General features: G+C 42.3%; 1 protein-coding gene across 2 annotated transcripts in view; it reads right to left on the reverse strand.

The window, feature by feature from the left end:
- SUPT3H (SPT3 homolog, SAGA and STAGA complex component) overlaps nucleotides 1–22,988 on the reverse strand; it is a 2,273,353-nt gene that overhangs the window by 833,272 nt on the left and 1,417,093 nt on the right. For both annotated transcript variants that reach the window (XM_069605796.1, XM_069605795.1), the window contains exons 5-6: nucleotides 21,133–21,223; nucleotides 13,419–13,558 (exon numbers count right to left, since the gene is read on the reverse strand). In XM_069605796.1, the coding sequence (XP_069461897.1) occupies nucleotides 13,419–13,558; nucleotides 21,133–21,223 (231 nt within the window). The remainder of the gene's footprint in view (nucleotides 1–13,418; nucleotides 13,559–21,132; nucleotides 21,224–22,988) is intronic.

Raw genomic sequence — 22,988 nt, forward strand, 5'->3', positions numbered from 1 at the left:
TCCACCTCGGGTGAATTTTTTCTGACCCCTTTCAACCGGCTGTCCTCTGCCTCTTCCAAATGGGGAATAGAAGCGAAAGGACTTACCTCTCCAAGAGGTTCCTGAGGGGCGATATGGTGTCTGGCGGATTGCAGCTCCCAGGGATTTTGCTGCTGCCTTTGATGTTTGAAGCTTTTCTAAACTTTCATCCGCCTTCTTACCAAACAAAGAAGAGCCGTCAAAGGGCATATTCAAGAGTCTGCTTTGCACATCTGGAGCAAAACCAGACTTTCGCAACCAAGCAAATCTCTGAGTTGTTGTACTTGCCGCCATGGCCCTGCTGATGCTGTCAGCAGAATCGATGCCAGTTTGAAGGGATTCGCACATAGCGTCTTTACCATCCTTGATGATGTTTAGGAACGCTTCCCTTTCTTCTCCCTCCGGGAGGTAGTCAGCCGCTGATGAAGCACACTCCCAAAGTGTGTGGCTGAACCTTGCGAGCGTACAAATAGCATTGATGGATTTCAACGCCATGCTACATGCAGAAAAGACTTTTTTGGCCATAAAGTCATATCACTTATCATCCCTGTCCTGTGGAACAGTAGGGTAAGCCGATTTACTACCTGATGAAGTAGCTGCCTGAACAACCAGACTCTCCGGAGTTGGGTGTTTGGATAAATATTCAGGGTCAGCAGAAGACACCCTATATTTAGCTGATAATTATTTGTTAACCGTCGGGATTACCTCAGGTGTTTCCCAGTTTGCCAATATTCTCCTTTGTAATGCCGCATGAAATGGCACCACAGGATCCTCCTGTGGACCTTTGACCAAGATGTCTGTGAGGTCGTCTTGCTGAAAAGCAGGTGAGGGTGTGGACCACCCCATAAACTCTATTATCCTTGCCATCAAGGTTCTATAAGGGGTTTCAGCATGTTCCCCTGGGTCTGGTCTGGCAAATTCCACTTCTGGGGAAGTGTCCAACCCACTTGCTTCCTGCAAGGATTCTTGGAGGTCTTTCAACCTACCTTCCTCATAGGTAAATTCCACTGGTACAGGAGTTGCAGATCCCTGCAACTCAAAAGGTATTTCCTGATCCGAATCCTCCCCTTCTTCATAAATAGATAAGACTCTGGAGTTATCAGGTCTTGAAAATGGTATGAATCCCATTTCCAGAGCAGAAAGGGCCAATTTCGTCATGATTGGCTGAGAAAACGTCGGCGTCGTCGACGCGGACGTTAAAGGCTTCAAAGCCATCGAAGAAAGGCACCGAGAAAGGTTGTAGAGGCCTCGATGAACTCTAGAGAATCGGAATTCTACTCGAGGTTGTCGACGCCATTCTCGTGATCGAGGCTCTGGGTATGGCCACTGGCTGTGAGGTGGCCGTGGGTTTGTCCTTTCTCGGCATCGATGTCGGCCTTGAAGACGGCGTCGACTCGACTGACCTCTGCGTCGAAGAACCCTTCGATAACGGCGTCGAAGACGCTGATCTATGCGTCGAAGGGATCTTCGACGACGGCGTCGAAGACGCGACTTTGCCTTTACGCGAGGGTTTGTGACGCTCTCGAGTGGCTTCTTTCGCCGGGTGATGCCACTCATGGCATTTTGATTTTTCGGGTCTTTCACCGAGGGTATCACCCTCAGCAGTCTTCGAGGGGGTCGAGGCCGCTTTCTCAAAGACGCTAAGCATATTTTTTCTGAATTCCTCCCACTCAACCTGAGAGCTATGTTTTGTGGGGCAGGAGACCCTTTTCGGGGAAACGGAAGACGAGGAATGGGATCTTCGACGTCTCTTTTTTGAATGCTTAGATCTCGAAGAGTGATGGGAACTGCTTCGAGACCTAGAACGAGAATGTCTTTTGTGATGGCAAGGAGACAAATGTCTCGACTCCGCCGAGGAAACTTTCAAAGAAGTTTTAACTGCTTTACCTCTCTCGAGCTTCCCCTTATGCTCCTTCAAGGCTTTCGCCGTCATGGACATGCAGTCCTCGCACTCCGAACAATGGTGCTCGATTTCCAGGCATCACAAACAGATCCTGTGAGGATCCGTCAACGACATTTTCTTTCCATAGTCTCAAAATGTTTTGAAGCCGGACCGTGGAGTCGTCGGTTCGGGTGAGGAAGCCATTGAGTACGAGTCAGTATTCACGAGGAATAATGAAGTATATTTGACTGAAGAACTGAGCAACGATATTCCGAGGCCCCACGAAGCGCGGAAAAACGGAAGTGAGCAATGGACGCTGCGCGAGTCTATTTATACGCGTGATGACGTCAGCTCCGATACGAAGGCTGTCGAGGGACATCGGCTCGAGGGATGTCGACACGCAGGGCCCTCTACTGAAAAAATTCTCTGAGGCCAGCAAGCTGGAAGATGATCTATCAAAGATAAGGAATACGTCGGAGGACACAATCCCTTCGAAGGATTGTGTGTCTTGTCCTCCTTCTGTCTTTCCCCCTTGTCTTGTCGCACCTAGACACACTTTTGTACAGGCACGTTATAAATGGCATATCATATCATAATTTCTGTGCATTACCTGAAACATAAAGGCCCAATGCACTCGACTGAACTCCTTCTCGACGTCGAGCACTAGGGTAAGCGTGGGGGTCATATTCCCTTCTCTTGCAGTCTAGTCTATAATATGCAGTATCCTTCTTATATTCTCCCTTGAATGAAGCCTGACTGGTCCTGTGATATCAGGGATGGTAGAACTCCCTCTAGTCTTCTGGCTAGTACTCTAGTATATAGCTTTGCATCAATAGTGAAAGTCCAATTGGCCTACAGGGTGAGCTCAACTATGGGTTGTTCCCCAGTTTTGGGATCAGGGCGATAGGAGCCCTTTCCATTGAGGGCGATATTCTGCCTTTCTTCCGAAATTCATTAAACAGGTCAGACAGATAATTGCTTAGCTGGCTACTGAATTTCTTAATAAAATCTTGCTGTGAGGCAATCCGTCCCCCGACATTTGTGAAGCTTCAGTCTGCCAATAGTTCTTTACTAAAAGAGAAAATCTCCTTCTTTAAACTTACAAGAAAAATGAAGTTAAGATTGTTTTTTGACTCATTAGAAACAGACACAAGACCAGAAACACCATTTATAGAGATGAAACCAAAGAGTACTTTTTTTCCCCCTGTACAGAACAACATATTGGATGCATTTCATAAATCGGTCCTTAACGATATGAAGAAACTTCCAAAGTAGGTTTTGCACAAATTTAAACTGAGAAAAACAGGCGCTGAAAAATCTATGGGAAAACCCTGACATAATTATAAAACCAGCTGATAAAGGTGGCACCTTGTTAATTGGGATACCGATAAATACAAGTCAGAAGTAGAGAAGCAACTGTCTGACCAAGATACCTACTTAGAAATATACAATGATCAAGTAAGAGAGTTAATCAAGACAAAATACTGGATGAAGCAGAAAATGATGAACTGATTACACATAAAACAAAGGCTTTTCTTACCAACCAACATCCGATTATGCCTGTAATATACATCTTAACAGAAATACATAAGAAATTACATAATCCTCCTGGGCATCCAATTATAGCAGCAACAAATAGCCTGCTCGAAACATTGGCCCAATACGATTTATAGTCATTGCATCAAATAAAAAAAAGCATTGAATGCCTTGCCATCGAAAAAAAATGCATCTAAAAAAACCTACAACCTCCCTTTTTTAACCTTTAAAACCCGTTATAATTAAAATAAACCCTTTACCTTAAAAAATAAATGCATTCAAAGCTTTTTTTTTCAATGCATTTTTTTCGATGGCAAGGCATTCAATGCTTTTTAATTCGATGCAATGACTAGATAACGCCCAATACGTGGACAAGATTACCCAACCACTACTTCCTACAATATCAAATTACATTAAGGACACCAACGACTTTCTGAGGAAACTAGATATGGCATCTTTTGATGAGGAAACAGATATTCTGTTTACAATGGACGTAACCAGTTTATACACAAACATTACTCATCAATGTAGATTGGAAGCAATAGAATGGATGTTACTTAACACAAAAGAAATCGTAAAAGTTGATCAAGTTTTTGTTCAGATACTACTGACAATAATTCTGAACAAAAATTTCTTCAGTTTTTACGATCGCTTCTTTATACAAATATCGGGTACCTCGATGGGTGCCGCAATGGGCACCAAGCTATACCAACATATATATGGCCTACCTTGAAGAGACCCAAGTGTTGAGTAATCCCCAGTTACAATTCTTTGTGAGGTACATCAACGACCTCTTCGGAATATGGAGAGATACAGAAGAACTAAATGGATTTTTCCAATTCATGAATATTCTCTCACCAGAATCAAATTCACCCACATATACATCAAAACGCAACTTGAATTCCTGGACGTACTAGTATACCTGAAGGAAAAGAAATTAGAAACGACTATCTTCACTAAGTGTACAGACAGGAATAGCTTATTTTTAGCATCAAGTTTTCAAGCAAAGAAAACAACTGAAAGAATTCCGTTGGCCAACTGCTCAGGTATAGAATCATAATCAGTATCAAAACAACCAACACTGATTTGGTATTTGTTACCACATACTCACAACAGAGTAATCAAGTAAAGACAATTTTTAAGAAGAATTGGGAGTTGCTGTCCCTAGATCCTACGCTTGCTAAACATTTTCCCATGCCACCACTATTTGCATACAATAAAAGCAGAACTATACGTGATAACCTCCTCAAATCAGACTTCAGCCATAACAAAGGTTTAACAATGGAGACCTACAAAGGAACAATACCCTGTAACAACTGTAACTGTTGCCATAATATAATCAAAGGCAACAACGTGAATCATCCACATAAAGGACAACGCATTCCACTGAAACGCACCTCAACATGTGACACAATGAATGTAATTTATGGAATTAAGTGCCCTTGCGAGTTATATTACGTCAGACTAACAGGAAGGAAAGCAAAAATTAGATGGGGAGAACCCAAGACTATCATCCGGCAATCTTCATTGAAGTCCCCAGTAGCGAATCACTTTAAAGAACAGAAACACTCAGTGGCACAAATTCAGTTCATTATTTTAGAACACATCACTTTACCCAGACGAGGAGGTAACTTGACAAAACTTTTACAACAGAGAGAACTTTATTGGATAGACAGACTTGACTCAATGCATCCAAGGGGGATGAACTTAGACTGGGACCTTAGTTGTTACCTAGCACGAAAAGGAACATCTCAACGGTTTGGCCTATGCACACATGTAATTCAGGCACTTGCCTATGAAATCACTTTGAATGAGTATTTAACTAACTATATGCCATCTTAATTATGTTTGCTAATGACATGTAACTTATGCTACATACCTCAGAGTAATTAATCGGCAATGTCATACACTGTTAACTTGAAGATGCCAAATGTGGACTATGATCATGGAACTCAATGTGTATACATCAAAGTAGAAATTATATTTACAAATTCCAACTTAGCTTGAAGATACTAAATGTGGTTAACGTATGTGTTACTTAGCGTGAAAACAACAAAGAATGTATCATACCTGAAGATTTTATAAATATATTGATATTAGAGATATAATAGACCACAGTATGTGAACTATGTAAAGAATAGCCATCCTTAGCAGTATTATGATGTTGAATACTAATTGAAACACGTAGCAATTGATATCCCTCAAGTACCCTGATTGTTAACTTGTCAATGTTGTTATACTAAATATAAACTGAATCACTAACCTGGGCAGACTGCATTTCTCAATGAAGACAGCAAGCAAGAAATTGGAAAGCTTCACATGAGAATCCTGCTCCCCTCTCTCACCGCGGTAACGTCAAGGGAGGAGGAAGGCACAACCCTGAGGGAAACCCTCCTGGGGGGAAAAAACCCTGTGTAGCAGCGAAGATCCGGACTGGGCGGTGGAGTAAGGATGCAGTTCCTGCGTCGAGTTGTACGCGATGAGGGATGGTGGTCTTTCTATGAAATAAAGGCAGAACAGGTAAGTGTAAAGAAAGAAGAGTGTCTCGGTATTGAGCAAGTAAACTATCGGGAAGGGACTTGCAATGAATTTTACGAAGGTGTTCAATACAAAGCTGGATATTCTCTTAAGGACGAACACGTTTGGGGAAATTGTTCGGAAAGTCAGATCGGTAGTTGGGCTAAATGGAAGAGAAAGAGGATTCAGAAATGGATGGTCTGGAGGGAAGGTAATGACTGAATAGCAACGAAGGATAAATGGAACACTCACTGCCAAGGGCGGAACCTCTCTCGAATATATATCTGTGTAAGCAATTGGCGGCCAGATCGTAAGTCTGAGAGAAAGATTGGGAGAGAGGAAAGTGAATTTAGAACAGCAAGAGAGGTAGCAGTCAATAGAGTGAAATAGGTAAGGTTCCTAGCAGCGGACTTACGGAGCGTCTTTAAGAACAGTAGCAACGCATTTGCTTGAAGCTCTTCCTTCCTTATCAGGCATCACGTGATCAGTCGCGGAAGCGGCAGACGAACGTGAAACAGCTAGACCGCTGCTTCCAGTATGCAATGCCGCCGCATCGGCGGTTATTCCAACAGTGTTTCCCACAATTCTGCCTAATCTTCTCCTCTGCCACCATGACCAACATTGATAATGTGTAACACTGATACACATTGTTATAAGCAATAACTAAACTATTGCTTAATAAGGATGTACACAACTATAGGGACACTATTCAAACGTATTTTCAAAATTCCCCTTAGGGTACCCAAATCATACATCAGTTTGTTTGAACACCCAATAGAGAGGGATAAGACAAGAATACACTCATCCAATATGGCGGGCATCTCCGATCATTGTGTGATTAACTAGCTAGATGCTAGGTAACATAGGAAAGAGGCTGCTTAGTAACGGAATGACGCATGAAATATCTCGCTAGAGAATGTTTCTGCAGACGTTCCGTGGATCTCAGAGAAAAGCGTAAGTGACACTTACTTTCTTGTAATACAGATAACAGAATTAACAGTAGAGTAGATATGAGGCTATGATTACATACTTTACAATTCCAAACGCAGATTGTGTTGAGCTAAGGCGAGAGACCAGCACTTCTAGAAAATCACTGCCACTAAACGGTGAGACCATGAATGCTCACAATACAAGTGCGATCTATGTAACTACAGTATTGGTCTGGCTCAGGTAAGGGGCAACTAATACACTTTTATAAAGACTGATGTCATGCCCTCTATGAGACGCGGACCCTAACATAACTGTTTGATTTAGGGCAGATAGATTACGGATAATAGAACACCTCATGAAGACCGTCTTGCTAAGAAACAGAGGCTGACTAAATCGGAAACACGATTCACATGGACAAGTAATCCGTACTCAAGCATCACTCGAATAAAGCGAGGTATACGTTACAGTAAGCTACGTAGCCAAAACAATATAGACATAAATACTAAAACGAGATCTACGAATCTCGTTTCAGCTAAACGTGATCGATGAGAACTTATGCAGTGAATCCAGTAGATGTGGTCCACATCAAACCAGACTCACCAAGCTGATGCGAGGTGAGTGCACGCACAATACATTAGTGAATCAAGTTACAACTTAGGCATTAATGGTCTCGTAGTGGGACACAGCGCATGTTTGCGACTGATCCCACATGACCCCATTTTAGAGGCTACTAGAATACCTTTGTAACCAGAATGTATTTATTTACAGAATCCTCTACTGAAAACTGAAGGGCATCAATCAGTGGCTAAGTCCACTTACAGGTTAGTGCAGATCCATGGAATCCTTACTCAGTGTAAAAAGAGAAGATTAAATACAAAATAGCGAATTAAAACTATATCTATTACTTTTTTGTTTAAATCTACAGAACACAACTATCCAGATATTTCTTACCTGAAGACTGGCAAAATACGCCGGAAACGCATAGTAGACGATAGGAATAGAAATACATCAACCTATCAGGTTATTTATTATTGAAAAACGGTTATATTGTGAATTCTATTGAGATTGTAAAACAAGAGAATGTGACTGTATTGTCGAATTGAATGCAATACTGCAATTAATTAATTGACCAATTCATTACGGAAAACTTATGTGAAATTAATTGGTAACCTTGAAGTTTGTATGTTTTAATGCCTATATGTTTGACAGAAACTATAAAGAAAAATTCTCTACATCATTGCACAAATTCTAATTATTATTTGCCCAACCAACCTGTTAGTTATTGTGTGTGCCCCTATTTGCACCTCGTTAGGCTTGAGGTGCCTACCCTTCTCCCCTCCTCCATAGTGACCGGGGCTTCTAAGTACTTCACCTGAACACCCCCTCTCAGCCTCAGTCCTGTCCACCCCACCAGGTACTCTTCTTGCTCCCTCCTATTGCATGGTTCTTCCGTATATAGACCCGCAAGGAATTCCTCCATCACCCTTTTACCTCCTTCTGTTGCCACTACCCGCTCCCCCATATCTTTCAGTTCTTATATGAAGCATTTCTGCTCCGTTGCTCTCATCTGCCTTGCCAGCACTGTGCCCACTTTATTCCCATGCTCATAGAAAGTCTGTCTACACTAACAGGGTGCTCTCCACAGACCTATTGATCAACTGTCTGAGCTGTCCCAGCGGGCGTGCCGATTGCCTAGCTATCTTATTGGACCCCACCACCTTATGGGCTGCTTCCAGCTTTGCTATTTGTTTCTCTAGTTCTTGCTCTTCTCTTTCCCTGGCTTCCCTCAGCTCTTTCGCTGTGCCAACCAAAATGTATTCATCTGTTCCTTGAACGTATCCCAATGCTACCCTTCTGTCAACCCTGGTTCCTTGTCGGCATCTATGTATCTGCCTATTTCCCGCTCCATTAGATCCTGGGTCCCTTCATCCTGCAGCAGATAGTCTTCTAGCCTGCATCCCCTCTGCACTGGTTGCAATCTGCATTCTGCTCACTCCAGGAGTACTGGCTCATGGTTGGAAATGGTCATGTTTCCTATTTCACTGTTGCTATTCCCTGGGTTGCAAATATGTAATCAATTCTTGAGTACGTTTTATGTACATTGGAATAAAAGCAGTAGTCCTTTTCTTGGGGATGTTGCACCCTCCATGTGTCCAACAAGCAGACTTCACCAACCCTCTCTACCAGCTGCTTCGACAATGACCCCATTGCTTACACCTGACCCCTCGATCTATCTTGGCTTGCCCCCATTGCCAAATTAAAATATCCTGCCACCAGACATTCCTCCTCAAACACGCCCCCCAGGAAGTGTTCCTGTCCCTGATTGGGTACCACTCACTGGCCACCTTTGAGCCCCTCCCATTCCTCTCACTCCCTCCTTACATATGAGTATCTTGTTAAATGAACACCAAGGCATAGTCTGTTTATGTATGCCATGTTTGGGCATTTTTACAGGAGCTAGAGTATCAGCTGTATTGCTCAGTCATCACCGATTACCTCCCTTGATGTTAATTTTAAATAGTGCAAGGGTGAATAAGAAGGACTCTGACACAAAGGTGGGATGTTTGGGGCTAAAGACTTATTAAACAATAATGCAAGTGAAAACCTATATTTCCCTGTTCCTAGGACGGGTTTCCCTGCCTTAACTAAAGATAAGGATGTCTGTCAACTCAAAAGTGTCCACTGTCCTGTGCCAAGAAATCCTTACTTTTGTACCTTACACTAGGAACTAAGGAGTAGAGCAGTAAAGTTCTGGTCCCAGGAGAATGCCCCCCTTCTCCTGATGTCCAGTATCAGATAGCCTGGGGGAATGACTCCCTTCCCCAGGCCTGTTGGGTTGGACCTTCCTCCAAGTCTGAATTACCAGTAGAATGACTCCCTTCGCCTGGTAATCATAAAACAGTAACTTACAACCAGGGTGAATGGCTCCCTCTTCACTAGGCTTCACACCTAAAACACCCAACTCTGAGTGTGAGAAGGGTCCGCAACCCTGGCTTCTCTTCTTTGATTGGGCCCACTTGGTTCACTTTCCTGCCAAGTACTGCCACAAAAAGGATGACGCATCACTCTCTTGGTTATGGTTTCCGACCATGGTTTTGTTCTTAGTGGGTTTATGCCCGGCACTGTTGTGAGTGACTCTTCCTCTCAAGTTCTCTTTATGGTACTTGGGCCCCTCGACCCGTTCCCAGTGATCAACGGTTGTGTTTCACTCTTGAAATGAGGAGAAGTTTTGTAGGCTTTCTGCCCCTGCCGTGCCAACCAAGCGTTATGGTTGCAAAGGGGCCTAGAGACAACTGCATGCACCCTCTTTGAAAGCTGCCCTGCATCCCCGCTGTGTCTCCCATGCCACCCTTTCCAATTTTGAGTGCTTCAACACTTCGCTGGCACTTCCTAGGATGGAGAGAGTTCTATTCAGCTTCTCCAGTGTATTGCCTTAACTCTGGCTGTGCAATGATGTTACTGGCTGCCTTCTGCTTTCCTTCCTCCTCTTCTTGATGCTGCTGGGCACCGGTCTGCTCCTACAGACCTCCTGATCACCAGACGCAGCTGACTGCAGGCTTCCTTTGAGTTCTCCCTCTCTGGATCAGTGACACAAGTCGTATTTTGATTGATTGATTATTTATTATGCGCTTATACAGAAGTGTTTCAAAGCGCAACCATGCATGGGAGGGGAAGACATAAGGAAGATAAGACTAACAATCTTACTAGGCGTGGTAAATTCAGATCATGCAGGTACACAGAACAGGAAGTGTGTGGGGGAGGAATAGGGACCAAGTGCGCCCAGTCCCATCAGAACATTGGTTAAGTACCACTCTCATGGGTCATAATCGAAGTGCAGTAGTGCTGCGGCAAGTGCAAAGCCTGGGGGCAAGTGCAGAAGACTGGCAAGGAAAGCGTGAGGCTTTGAAGGTACACCAGGAAGCCAGTCAGAGAAACTGTGCAGAAGTATTTCTCGCATTCGGTGCGCAGCACACCTGCCGTCCTCTGCGACACAGCATTTAGCCCATTGTCGATTATTATACAATGGGGACAGCCATGTCTGAGCCCATTGTATATGTCCTTCGACTCTTTCACAGGTTTTATCTTTATTGCTCCGCAGAGCCAACTCGTCCCAGTACATGGATTACCTATGTCCCTCAAGCTCTTCTTCTACTCAGTGCTTTACAGAATCCTTAGGCAGCCTTCCTTATAACAGTACATTAGTCTACTGTCTACAAAGAGGCTAGAATATGAGGGGGTGTGATCTTCTCACAAGGGCTGTAATCTAGATGGTTGTCCTTGTCCCTTGGGGCGGGGGGCATGGGGACAGTCCCTCCCCATGAGATCCTACCGCATTATACCACCCTCCTGGGGGCCTATCTGATAGCCCCCTCACCTCCCTGGCCTCATGGGAAAGGGCTCCCCTTTGGGGAGAAGTGACAACATCTGGTGATTCGGCACAACGGTTAAATACACAACACACTCCAAGTTATGGCTGACAGTCTTCCCTTGGCTTTTAAGTATTTTGATCCAATAAACTCTATGTCCAACAAAATAAATCCAATCAACCTAGGTACTCTCAATTCTGAAAGAACAAACTCAGCTTATGGAAAGCCGAAAGTAACATTTCTAAATGATAATGACCTGAGTGCATTGAAACTAAAACTTAGTATCTATAAACAAGGCAAACAAGTCCTATTTTTCCAACAACATTGTTTCAGATAACAACATGACCGAAGAAATTATGACAATTATTGAGCAACTTAGCGCTACAACTTTCTGTGACCAAGATGTTAAGCCTTCTACATAGCTTTGTGAAAACATTGCACTTTCTTTTCCAACAAAAGTTGAAAATATAAAAACAGTAACTGAGATGACATGTCTTACTCCTGATATAATGGTGTAAGCCTCTGTCGCATATCAGTGAAGTACCCTATGTAGATCAACCTTTTTACTCCTCTAACCGTATTGTATATGGTCAACCTCATATCAAAAGCTAAACTCTCACACTAGCCCCGAGATCATTGCCCAGCTAGAATCAAGACCATTTCAACTTTGTTGGCTGGCCTCCTTTAAATAACAAATTAAGAAATTACATCTTTTGTATACAGTGAACCACGCAATGATACTTCCTACAGTATATTTACAGCCTATTTCAAGGAATTTTTTCTTTGGAAAGCTCATTGAATCTGCTGAGGACCATAAATAATTAATCATGTAGAATCTGACCATGTATAACACAGAGATCCATAATAGACAACATCAGGAATACTGGCATTGTTAGATCTTTCAGCTGCCTTTGGCACAGTTGAGCACACCATTATCTGGGTCTGCACCATCGCTTTGGGATATCTGGCTCGGCCTTCAAATTATTTTACAAGGAAATCACAGTCAGAGGCCATTGAGGGTTATGCTGCTATGTGGTGTGGCACAGAAGGCAAGAGGGCATCCCTTATCATTCTATCTGTGTGAAGTGTTGTCTCCCACCATTGCCATCTTTGCGATAGACATGGTGGCTTATCCAATGGCTCATCAGGAATCACTTGAAGCTCAATGCAAGTAAAATAGAGATGTTACCTTGAGGTCCACCTGGAGTCCTACTTTGTGACCCCCGGTTTTGGGTTTACGCCTTTAGCTTTCCACCAGTGTATGAAACTTAGTGTCACTCCTGAAAACAAATTGCCCACGATGCCCCCAAATTAACAATGTAGCGGGACAGGTTTCAGTCAGATGAACACTGGGGAGGATGAACACGGCAAAGCACAGTGTCTAGAGCCATGGTGGACAGCGTGGCGTGAGATGCAGTTTACGAGTATTGGGAAACTGGAATGGAATGAAATAGTTTAACGTCATATTGAGAGTTGGTTATGCCGGATAACAGGGAGCCTAGATATGAATTATAGACCCAGCCAAATGGCACAAGGACTTCTATTCTAGCTCTCGGTTTTACACCTTTTAGTATAAAGCAGCATGCAAGCACTAATGTAAATAGTAATAGTAATACTAATGTATTTACTAAACAAGGTTAAAAAAAAACGTATGCGCCTGTCCATTAGTGATAAGACAATATTTAAATATATGAAATATACGAGTTGGTAACATTTGGTAATCCTTGTTAGACTTCTATTTCAGTCTATTGACGTGCCCTTCGATCTCTCCATTATATCACATGCAAAGGCCACAGGTCTGTCCAAGTTCTTCCTTTGCCCCATTGTTCCCCTTACTTTGTTGCAGGATTTATCCTGAATCTATTGTCATCATTTATACGAGAAGGCATTTATTTATTGTAAATGATACTTATTCTTACGTTATTTGAACACTGGCACTTGTTTTACGTAATGCATTTTACATTTTGGCACACCCAAAACACATGAATTAAAAAAATAGGAGTTGAGCATTCTGAATTAAATGAAGCCTCCATAGTCTTGATGCCCTTGATCGATTACCTACAAACAAAAGAAAACCGGAACACATGGCAAGAGGTGTTCTTTGCAAGCAGATACAAGCAACGCTTTTCACTTTAGAAAGAGAACATTGGGAAGGAAAGTAAATGTACCTCCATCCTTTCCTGCTTAACTTCATCAATCTCTTCGTCTTCAAACAAGGCCAGAAGCTCGCCCGTCTGGTCCAGTGAGTTCAGAAAATCCTGGGCAACTTTCTGGCGTTTATTAACACTGCCACTGATGCTGCTTTTGTCTGATGGGCGGGAGGCAAATCACAAGTTGAAAACATTATTCCTGCACATCTGCAGCCCAGCTGTGACTCTACACCTGCTCTGCAAATTCGGCTCCCAATAGCAGACATTGCGGGACTGTCTAGCTGTCACAAATTCATCTGGTAGCAATCATTTACATAAAACAACATCCTATCACTCACTAATTATAATTTCTTCCCCTTCTTTCATCCTTTTTAACTGGGTGAAAAGTACAAAACACTATTTGGCTTGATTAAGGGTCCACTCAAATGTTTATCATGTTTGTCAGAAAGCCCAGGATGGCTTCACTTACACACATGCGTACATATCAGAGACATGTGCAGCCTTAGTCAATGTATAAATAGGATGACAAGGTTAGGGTATATGGTGGTGGGTGCAGATTTTCGGGTAGCTCATTTTTAGACCATATCAAATGCATGTGGAAAAAATATTGAAATAGTGAAGCCTACAAACGACGGAAATAGGAATGTTACCTTTACTAGCAATACCCCATAAGACATGTAAAGTCTTCAAATGTTGGTGATGCCTAGCTTACCACAAACATTCAGTCCTCAATTCAATCACACTACACCAGTTGGAGGAATAGAACTGATGTAAGGTACCTTAAGACTTAAAGCAAGTGTTCTTAAAAAAACATGTACATGTAATGTATATATGCAATGTATTAACGGTGTTGTTTTTGTACTTCTGAATGCGTAGAAGTTTATTATAAACTGAATACACAATACAAATAAAACATAAAAATCATCCCCTCTATTTTTAGTGTGCGTTTCATGTGCATGTCCACAATGCTGATGCTCGGCTTTTGTTCACAGTGGGTGTGCATGCATGTGTGAATGTTCCAGAGCACGTTCGCATGCGTGCGCGTGCCCGCGTCTGTCCGTTCCAGAGCGTACGCCTATGTGAGGGTGCATGTGGTTCTGAGTGTTGCGAAGTCCATAGATTCCGGCTGTGTCCTCATTCGTACATGTTCCAAAATAGGAGTTGAATATTTGCAGCGGGGGCGAGGTTTATGTAGGGGGGGTTGTATGATGGTGCAGATTCAGGTCTTGGATGTTTGCAGAGTATCAGAGGCTTTTATGCATGCAGGTATTTGTGTACCATTTAACTGATTACAGATGAACTCAACGTTCATAAGCCACAGTTGTATGCATGTATTGCATGTATTGCATTTATATGGCGCCGCAAAAGGGCCCGGGGGCATACGGGCGCAAACACAAAAAAAGACAAACAAATAGTAAACAAAATACTGCACAAATATCCCGATGAAAGACCGCGGGCAAGCGTCATTTGCTTAATTAAGACAGGAAATAATCTGAAGAGAAAAGTCTTCAATTGTCTTTGGAACATTTCAGTGGATTTCATTGCCCTAAGATCCGGGGGTATCACATTCCAGGCCTTAAGTGCTGCTACAAAGAAGGCCCCTTTTACTACCTGTGAAAGTTTACACCTGGGAACCTTCAACATATTCAAGTTGTTAGACCTGATGTCTCGAGTCAATGGTTTACTCTCCAACACTTCAGCTAGGTAAACCGGATGTAGTCGTGTCCCACATTTGTGAGCGATCATGTTAAGCTGGTATTCAATCCTGGCCTCAATAGGGAGCTATGGTAAGCCCTTCCTGGCATCAGATACGTGGTCTCTCCTTTTTAGACCTGCAGTGATCCTAACTGCACTATTTAAAATCAATTGCAGCCTAGCACATTCACTCTTACAGGTCCAACCAACAGACTGCTGCAGTAATCAATTTTAGCACCAATAATGGCCCTAGCAACTGTCTCTCAGTTACTTGTCGAGATGTAGGGTCGTAGCTGAGCCAGAAACCTGATATAGCAAAACTTTAAATTCAGCGTTAGCGTGCTAAAACTAGGCTGCATATATACTGATAGGCTGAACTAATTTAAAAACCTAGCCAGCTTTTAGTTTCTCTGCACTAACACTCTTTGCCGTATTTTTAACATGGATTGGGTAATGTTTAGGAAATTGTGTTGAAACTGTTTTTGGAATTGTTTTGAAACTATTTTTAGATTGCTAAAGTATATTTTATTGAAGTTGCGTCCCCGCATTGCAGTATCAGTAAAACCTGCCTGCTTGTTTAAACACACTGTGTGCTAAGGAACTACAAGCCCCATCCGTTTTGTAGTTCTGCCGCATATAGTAATTTTTTGACAGGAGTCTCAGCACTGGAGTGCCATGGTCCAGCAAGTCTGTGCGAGTCCACGCAGGACACAGGTGCAGAACTCCATTCCGGCGTGGAGATCTAGAAACGCAAGCTGTTAAGCCAGTTCTTTACAGAGACACAGATTTAGTGTGACTATTGGTTAGTAATATGGAGTTTAAAATTCTAAAACTAGCTGAACAGAAATTAAGACTCCAGGCAATTGTTCAGAAATATTGTATTTAAGATATCAGATGTGATGTTAACATGTCTCGTGTACATTCTAGTACTGATATGACTATCTCTTCAAACACTATAGAACCATGTGGACAGAGCAACAAATCAATCTATAGATACTAGTAGAAATTATGCTAACACATTAGATATTCAGGCAAAACATGTCTCTCCTAATGTTAATATAGATACCGCGTTGCAGATTTCTTTGCAATCTGATAATTTTTTTGATAGGGTGTAAAGCTGAAATAACATCTAATACTGTGGACCTGGCCATTGGACGAACACTTAATATATCCCTGCAGAATACCTACTCAATGGATAAATATGCTCATTCATGATTATGTTGTAGACATTCATATTGACATAATGTGCTTTACGGAAACGTGGTTGAAGGATTCTGGTGGCCCTAATATCGACTTAGCCATGCCTGAAGGTTACAGGTTTTTTGGCCAGAATAGAGAGCACAGCAAGGGTGGTGGAGTTGCAATTTTAACCAGACAAGAGATTGGCATCTTTCAATGCCCTATTATTTGTGAGGGATGTGAAATTGTATTGCTTAAATTCACCCCCGCCCCAACCACTGCATTAACATAATTTTGATATTCCCCCATCCCCCTAGTGATATGCCCTCTTTTAACAATGGTATATCTACAATATTAAACCCTCTAGATAGGCCGAACAGTCTTACCATTTTACTGAGACACATCAACAGATGGCTTAGTAATAATTAAGATATAGGATCCACGTCTTTAAAGCATATATTAAAAAATCATAATTATGTGATCCACAGTAAAGACCCAACCCATGTTAAGGGTAATGTGCTAGATTGAGTGGCAGCAACACATCTTCAAATTGGTCCTATATGTATCAGACCTTGTGTCTGGTCAGATCACTTGTTTGTAAAATTCGAACTTACATTGCCTACTAAGGCTGTTCATGGAAAGAACGTGCTTAAAAAAGTCTCCAGTAGAAATGTTAATAATATGCCGATAGGTGAATTAGGAGGCTATGCTGAGCCTCATGAAGGCTACCTCAGAGGCTCACTCACCTTTTGCACTGGCAGCAGACTATGCAAATGATTTGACTACTTTTTTCGACCTAGTGGTTCCTAAGAAAAATAAGGCCATCAGAGAAAGACCTAATAACCAACATTGTTTTACCTCTGCCTTTACTGCACGTAAACAGAAGAGAAAAAGAGAACACAGTTGGGCAAAAGACAAGACAAAGGAAAATAAAGACATGCGGAAATCCCTCGAAAAAATATATAGGAAGGAGATTTGTGAAGCTAAAAGAGACTATTTTAACACACAGGCTGAAGAGTCAGGCAGTGATACTAAAAATCTGTTCAAGATTCTTAGAAAATTAGAGAAACCCCAGGCTCAGTCTGATGTTTTTACTTCTACGAATGAGGACTGTACAGCAGTACCGTCAGCCTTTGCAGATAAAATTAAGAACCCTAACTCCAAAATACTTAATAGCAGGACAAATCAATTTTGAACTAAAGTCTGAGACGTATCACTCATCTGCAAATAAATCTTTTAAATTTAACTCATTTTGGAATATCAAATGGAGACTATATTAACGAAAATAGCCCGAAAACATTTCCCGGGGACGTCGTTCCGTCAAAGATCATTCTTAATAATGTTGAGCTGTTTTTCCCCTTTTTTGAAATGTTTTACAAATGCAACTTTTGCTCATAACACTGTTCCAGATAACATCAAGACTATAGTAGTTAAGAAACCACGTCAAGATCACAAGGCACACAGTAACCTCAGGACTATTACTAATGTTCCTACTTTACTAAAAATAGTTGATAACATTGTTACGGCTCAACTACAAGGACATTTGGAACAAGCAGCTGTCTTTCACCCCAGACAATCAGGCTTCAGGTGACACCACAGCACCAAGACTGCAATGGTAGATCTGCAGACGCAGATGCTGAATGTCGTTGACAAAAGGAAATCGGGGCTGCTGATGTTAATAGATCTATCAGCAGCCTTCAATCTTCGAAACCATGTTAAACTTATTACCATTTCAGCCACTACAGGGTGCTGTTCTGAAAAGGTCTCTGAATGGATCAAGTCATTTCTCAGAAATAGAAGGTAACAAGCTTGCTGGGGAAATGCCACGTCGGAGCCCGCCTTGATTACCTGTGGTGTGCCCGAGCGAGGGTGGTATCCTCTCCCCATCACTCTTCAATGTGTACATCCGCACCCTATGTGATCTATTGAGAGTTTGGATGTACAATTTAACAACTATGCTGATCACAGTCAGGAGTGGAGTGGAAATTAAGCTGATGATGTTGAGAAAATCTCTAATTTCTGAAAACGTTCAAAACTGGATGTCTACAAACTGTCTCTGCCTTAATGGCGCTAAAACCGAGCTCCTCATTTTTGGCTCTACCCAGGCAAGAGTCAAGCTGGGAGCGGAGTATTCAGGTTTTTATTACCGATAAACCCCGTATTGAGGTAGTACAGAAGGTGAAAACCTTAGGAGGCTTTAGATAACGTAGTGAAGAAGTCCCAATATCATCTGAGGCTGCTGCGGTTGGTTAAGCCATACGTTTCTATACAATCACCGCACAAAACTGGAAAGAGCAACTATAATGCAAGGGTTGATTTTTGCAATGCCTTGCTGAGTGGTCCAGGTAAGGGATGCATACAAATACTTCAGGTTTTACAGAACGATGCTGTTCGCATTGTTAAAAACTAACATATTTCTACACGTAGAAGGGACCTGCACCGGCTGCCAGTCGCACCAATATTCCAACACATAAATGTCTGCACGGTCTGGCAAAACCATAATTACATCAGAAATGTACACAGCAAATGTTTACAAAAGCTACCCGCTCTAGTGATGCTATGCATCTAACCTGTCCTCGAAGAAAGTGTGCTGGAGGTAAAGGTCGATCTTTTCCAGTCCCAGCAGCTTCGGCCTGGAACGAGTTACCAGCTGACCTGCGCAAGGAAAAGAATCTGTGGGCGTTCCCTAACTGTTTAAAGACGCTATTATTCTGTTGATTTTTCTGTGATGGCCTTTCCTGATGTATTGTTTTTGTGTGCGCCTAGATATCTGCGGTCTTCGGCGCAAAATAAATAAACAAATAAATATAGTAGACAGATGTGCAGAGCAAATTATTAACTTGGGCTTGCATAATAAGTTTCTGATCTAAATATATGCCAAGTGTTTTTACTTTCTTTTATGTCGAAATTGTACAATCTGCAACTTGAAACTGCCGATATTCTGCTGCAAGTTTGATGATTTGTTTTCCGTTCATGATTGTATGAGCGTGTTGTGCGCTATCTCTGCAGGATGTGTTGCATCCAGAACTGGCATTTGTGACCATGTTGGTACATTCATTTTTTTCAGAGCACCCCTGGCCCCCACCCGAGCTCACCCAGCGCAATAGTCACTCTCTAGATCTCACTCCTTTGAACTTGTACAATCCCCATTTAGCTATGTTACATGTTCCCCAATGGTTGTAAATGGTAACTATTCCCGGTTCCCATAAATGGGGTTCCGATGATAAATATGATGTGGTAAGGACCATTTCCCCATAACCACCCAATGCCTCCCTGTCACCCTTACAGGAGAACATGGCTCGGTGGATTCTGAAAACTTGGTTGCACTCAATAGCCAAAATGAAATACACTAAATAAATGACATAAAAAACGTTTTCTTACAAGAGTAATAGTTGCTATCTATAAAACACCAAGTGGACACATGTTGGAAATGCCAACATTAATGTAATTAAGAGCAGCCCTAAACAAACCATATCCCCAATATCAATCCAATCAAACATTACTTGGCTATACCAGCCTTCTCGATAGTAGCTGCGGTGCTGTGGACTGAACTCCCATTCGCCATTAAGAACATTTCCAACTATCTGGCCTTTAGAAAGGCTGTTATAATATTCTTATTTTAGGTTGAGTTCTCATTGGTCCTGGCTGCAGACCCCTCCCTCTAGCGCCAAGATACCTTAGGGCGAACGCGCGCTTTAGAAATTGGCTTAACATAACATATTTATTCAGCAGCACTCACTGTAAGTATGAGATAGCTTGCATCAATACTACAGTGAAAGTGAGCCTTGTGCTTCATTGTTTTGTTGGGTGATGTCCGTGGCCATTTTCACATAGGTTTCTGTCTGGTGTGTGCATTTTATCCTTGTTCGTAGGTATTTCCTAATTATTTCGGTGTTGGTACCTCTGTGTGCATTTGCGTATGCTGAGGCACCAGACGTCATGCGGGTCCATAAGTGACATCTTGTCCCGACACTTCTTGAATCCTGACCGCAGGGTAGAAGAAGACAAAGACATGATATCTTTTCACAAAACACCAAGTTCGAAGAACCGATAGAAGTAACAGAAGAACCGAGGCGCGCCAAGATCTCCGAAGCGAACACGTTTACGGAAAAAACAGAACTGAGGCTACGGGCATCGTGCGTCCTACTTATAACATCCAGTGACGTCGGCTCGATGGAGACCCTCGAGGATAGCTTATCGACATCATCGAAGCAGGACGCAGACGCCAAAAATTTTCCGAAGCAGCACTGCTGTGGTGATTACCCGTCATAGATGTGGAATACGTCGGAGGAACCAATCCCTTTGAAGATATTTTTGACATATGTGTCCCGATAATGTGTTTAAGGAGATCAAATGTCAGGGGAAAGTGGTCTCACATTCCCCTATGTAAGATGTGTACTAACTTGAACCCGGGTGTTGTTAAAGCAGGAACTGTTCATTATGGTTTTATAACGCCTTTGATAGGTCCGGGGGACATGAAAGACTATAGGATTCTCAACTGAACCTCGTTTTCCAAGTCTTTATATGAATTATTTTACTAGAAATTATTGTTTGGGCAATTTATGGAACGTGAAATTTGAATTTTGTTAGTCCTGATATTTAACATTACTCAGCAAATCCTGTTTTTCCGGTCATCTTTGAAAAAAACAGAATATCTCTGGATACAGCTAATTCTCAGAACTTTCGCTTTCCTTTGGAAAATCGTGGATATGGGTTATTAAAGAAGGAAACCTTAACATCAACTCATAATTATGTATGTAATCTTCAGGCAGAACGGAAGCAAATGTAACAGCAGCAAAGGATATTAGAAGCTGCCACCATTCACCCACTATCGCAAGGAACATTGAAATAGAAATACCGTCAAGTAGCTCATCTTCATCTATGCTTTTGACAACTTTGGATTTGTAGTCTCGAAAAACCATGTATTTCAGCAGACGCCTCAGTTTTTTCTAGAAAAACACAAAGGGGGAAAAAGAGAATGATGAATATATAATTTATGTATGCATGGTAGGTGTAATTCAGTAAGTGATGGGTAAGTAAATAAGAGAGCCGAGTACTCTTTCCAGATATTAGTATCCAACAGGATGAGCCGTGGACCAAGGTTACACTGCCAGACATTGTGCCAAAGGATATCCATACAACTACATTTCAATGCAAGTTTTCAAAGGCGAGAGGAAACCTGATTCTTTTGCATTAGAACAGTACATCTAGAGATTATCAGGAAGGCATTTAAGGGAGCAAAAATCTAGATTTATTTTAAAACATTGGTATTTTTGTGTTAACCCTGCATTTTGTTCCACACACATATCAGGTAACATTGAAGATAGGGCTCCGTCTTTGGGCACTGTTGTAGGATCGGCAGCAGATCGGCTGCTCACTTCATGTATTTTACTTTTCAAACTGCTGAGGAGAGCCTGTAGTCAGACTACACAACTTTATTCTGTACAGTTGAATTCCCAGCCTCAAGAATAATGCCCAGAGGTGCATAACTGCAAATGCTTTAGTCACAGCTTTCATGAGTTGAAGGCTAAAATCACAGTTCAGAAAATGTAATGTTTGTTGGGATGCATACAGTGATGCCAGGAAGCTTTGCATGTATGCCTGCCTGGAATAAATGATGGTCCTCTTCTCAAGTGCACTATGCCATGTCTGAGGAATGCAGTCCTGCCAATGCATGATAATGAGTTCTTGTGTTCTCTTTGGGGTGTGTTGAAGTGTGTTGGGAACCTAGAAAACAGATTCCACCCTTTATCAGAAGCAGCACCCAAAACCAGGAGGAAACCCCCCCAAGAGAGTTGACTATCTAGTTAGGCACACCTTTTTGGAATAGTCTATTTTTCACATCAACCATACCAAGAAAGTACAATTCTATTTCAGGGAGTTTCCCAATAGTTCAAATATTCAATTCAATATAATGCTGCCAAGTCTAGGTGGACAACACCGTTTGAGTGCCGACTCTACTGTACCAGTAAGAGCTGACGAAGTTGAGGAATATTCCCAGCAGAAAATCGCTACTCTCCAGACAACAAGCTCATCTCCAGATCAGGGACATTTCTCCCAGGGCTGCTTGATAGGGTCCTGTACACAATGTGTCAAGTACTACCTCTTGGTTAGAGGGACTGCCTGATGCGCTAGCTGCTACACTGCAGTGTCGGTGGAAATACTCTACCCACCTAGGCCATAGGTCACATGTGGCAAGTCGCATCTAACTTTCCTTGAAACCCTGAAAGCAGCAGAGAACAAGCCGATAAAAGGGGTTGGCCAGCAATACGCCTAGTGTCTTCTTTGCTCAAATAGAATCTCATCACTAGAGGTTCGGTAAACACAGACCAGACAACCAGGGCATGAAGTGGCATCAGGCGCTCAGAAGTACTTAAGTTGTGTTTTTTCATATGTTGGCATTCAAGACACAACAAGACACCTAATAAATGAACGTGTCAAACATGTGGTACAACGTTGATACATCGACAGTTTTCTACGATGAGTTTTTTGCCAACAGTTTTTGGGTGAAAAAACTCATCGAAAAATATGGGTCACGGGGCTAAGGAGACATAAGGGTTTAGGGGAGTGGAGAAGTGGGAGCAAAGGGGAGTGGGGAAGTGGGAGGGGTGGTTGGGGGAAACCCCGAAAATAAAAAATACCCCTTTACATGAGTTTTCGTCAAAAACTGTTGGCAAAAAACTCAACCAAACAAAGCTGCAGCTGTAGGCACAT

The sequence above is a fragment of the Ambystoma mexicanum genome, chromosome 4p (genome assembly GCF_040938575.1).
Source record: "Ambystoma mexicanum isolate Mex_15411 chromosome 4p, UKY_AmexF1_1, whole genome shotgun sequence".
Lineage (NCBI taxonomy): Eukaryota > Metazoa > Chordata > Amphibia > Caudata > Ambystomatidae > Ambystoma > Ambystoma mexicanum.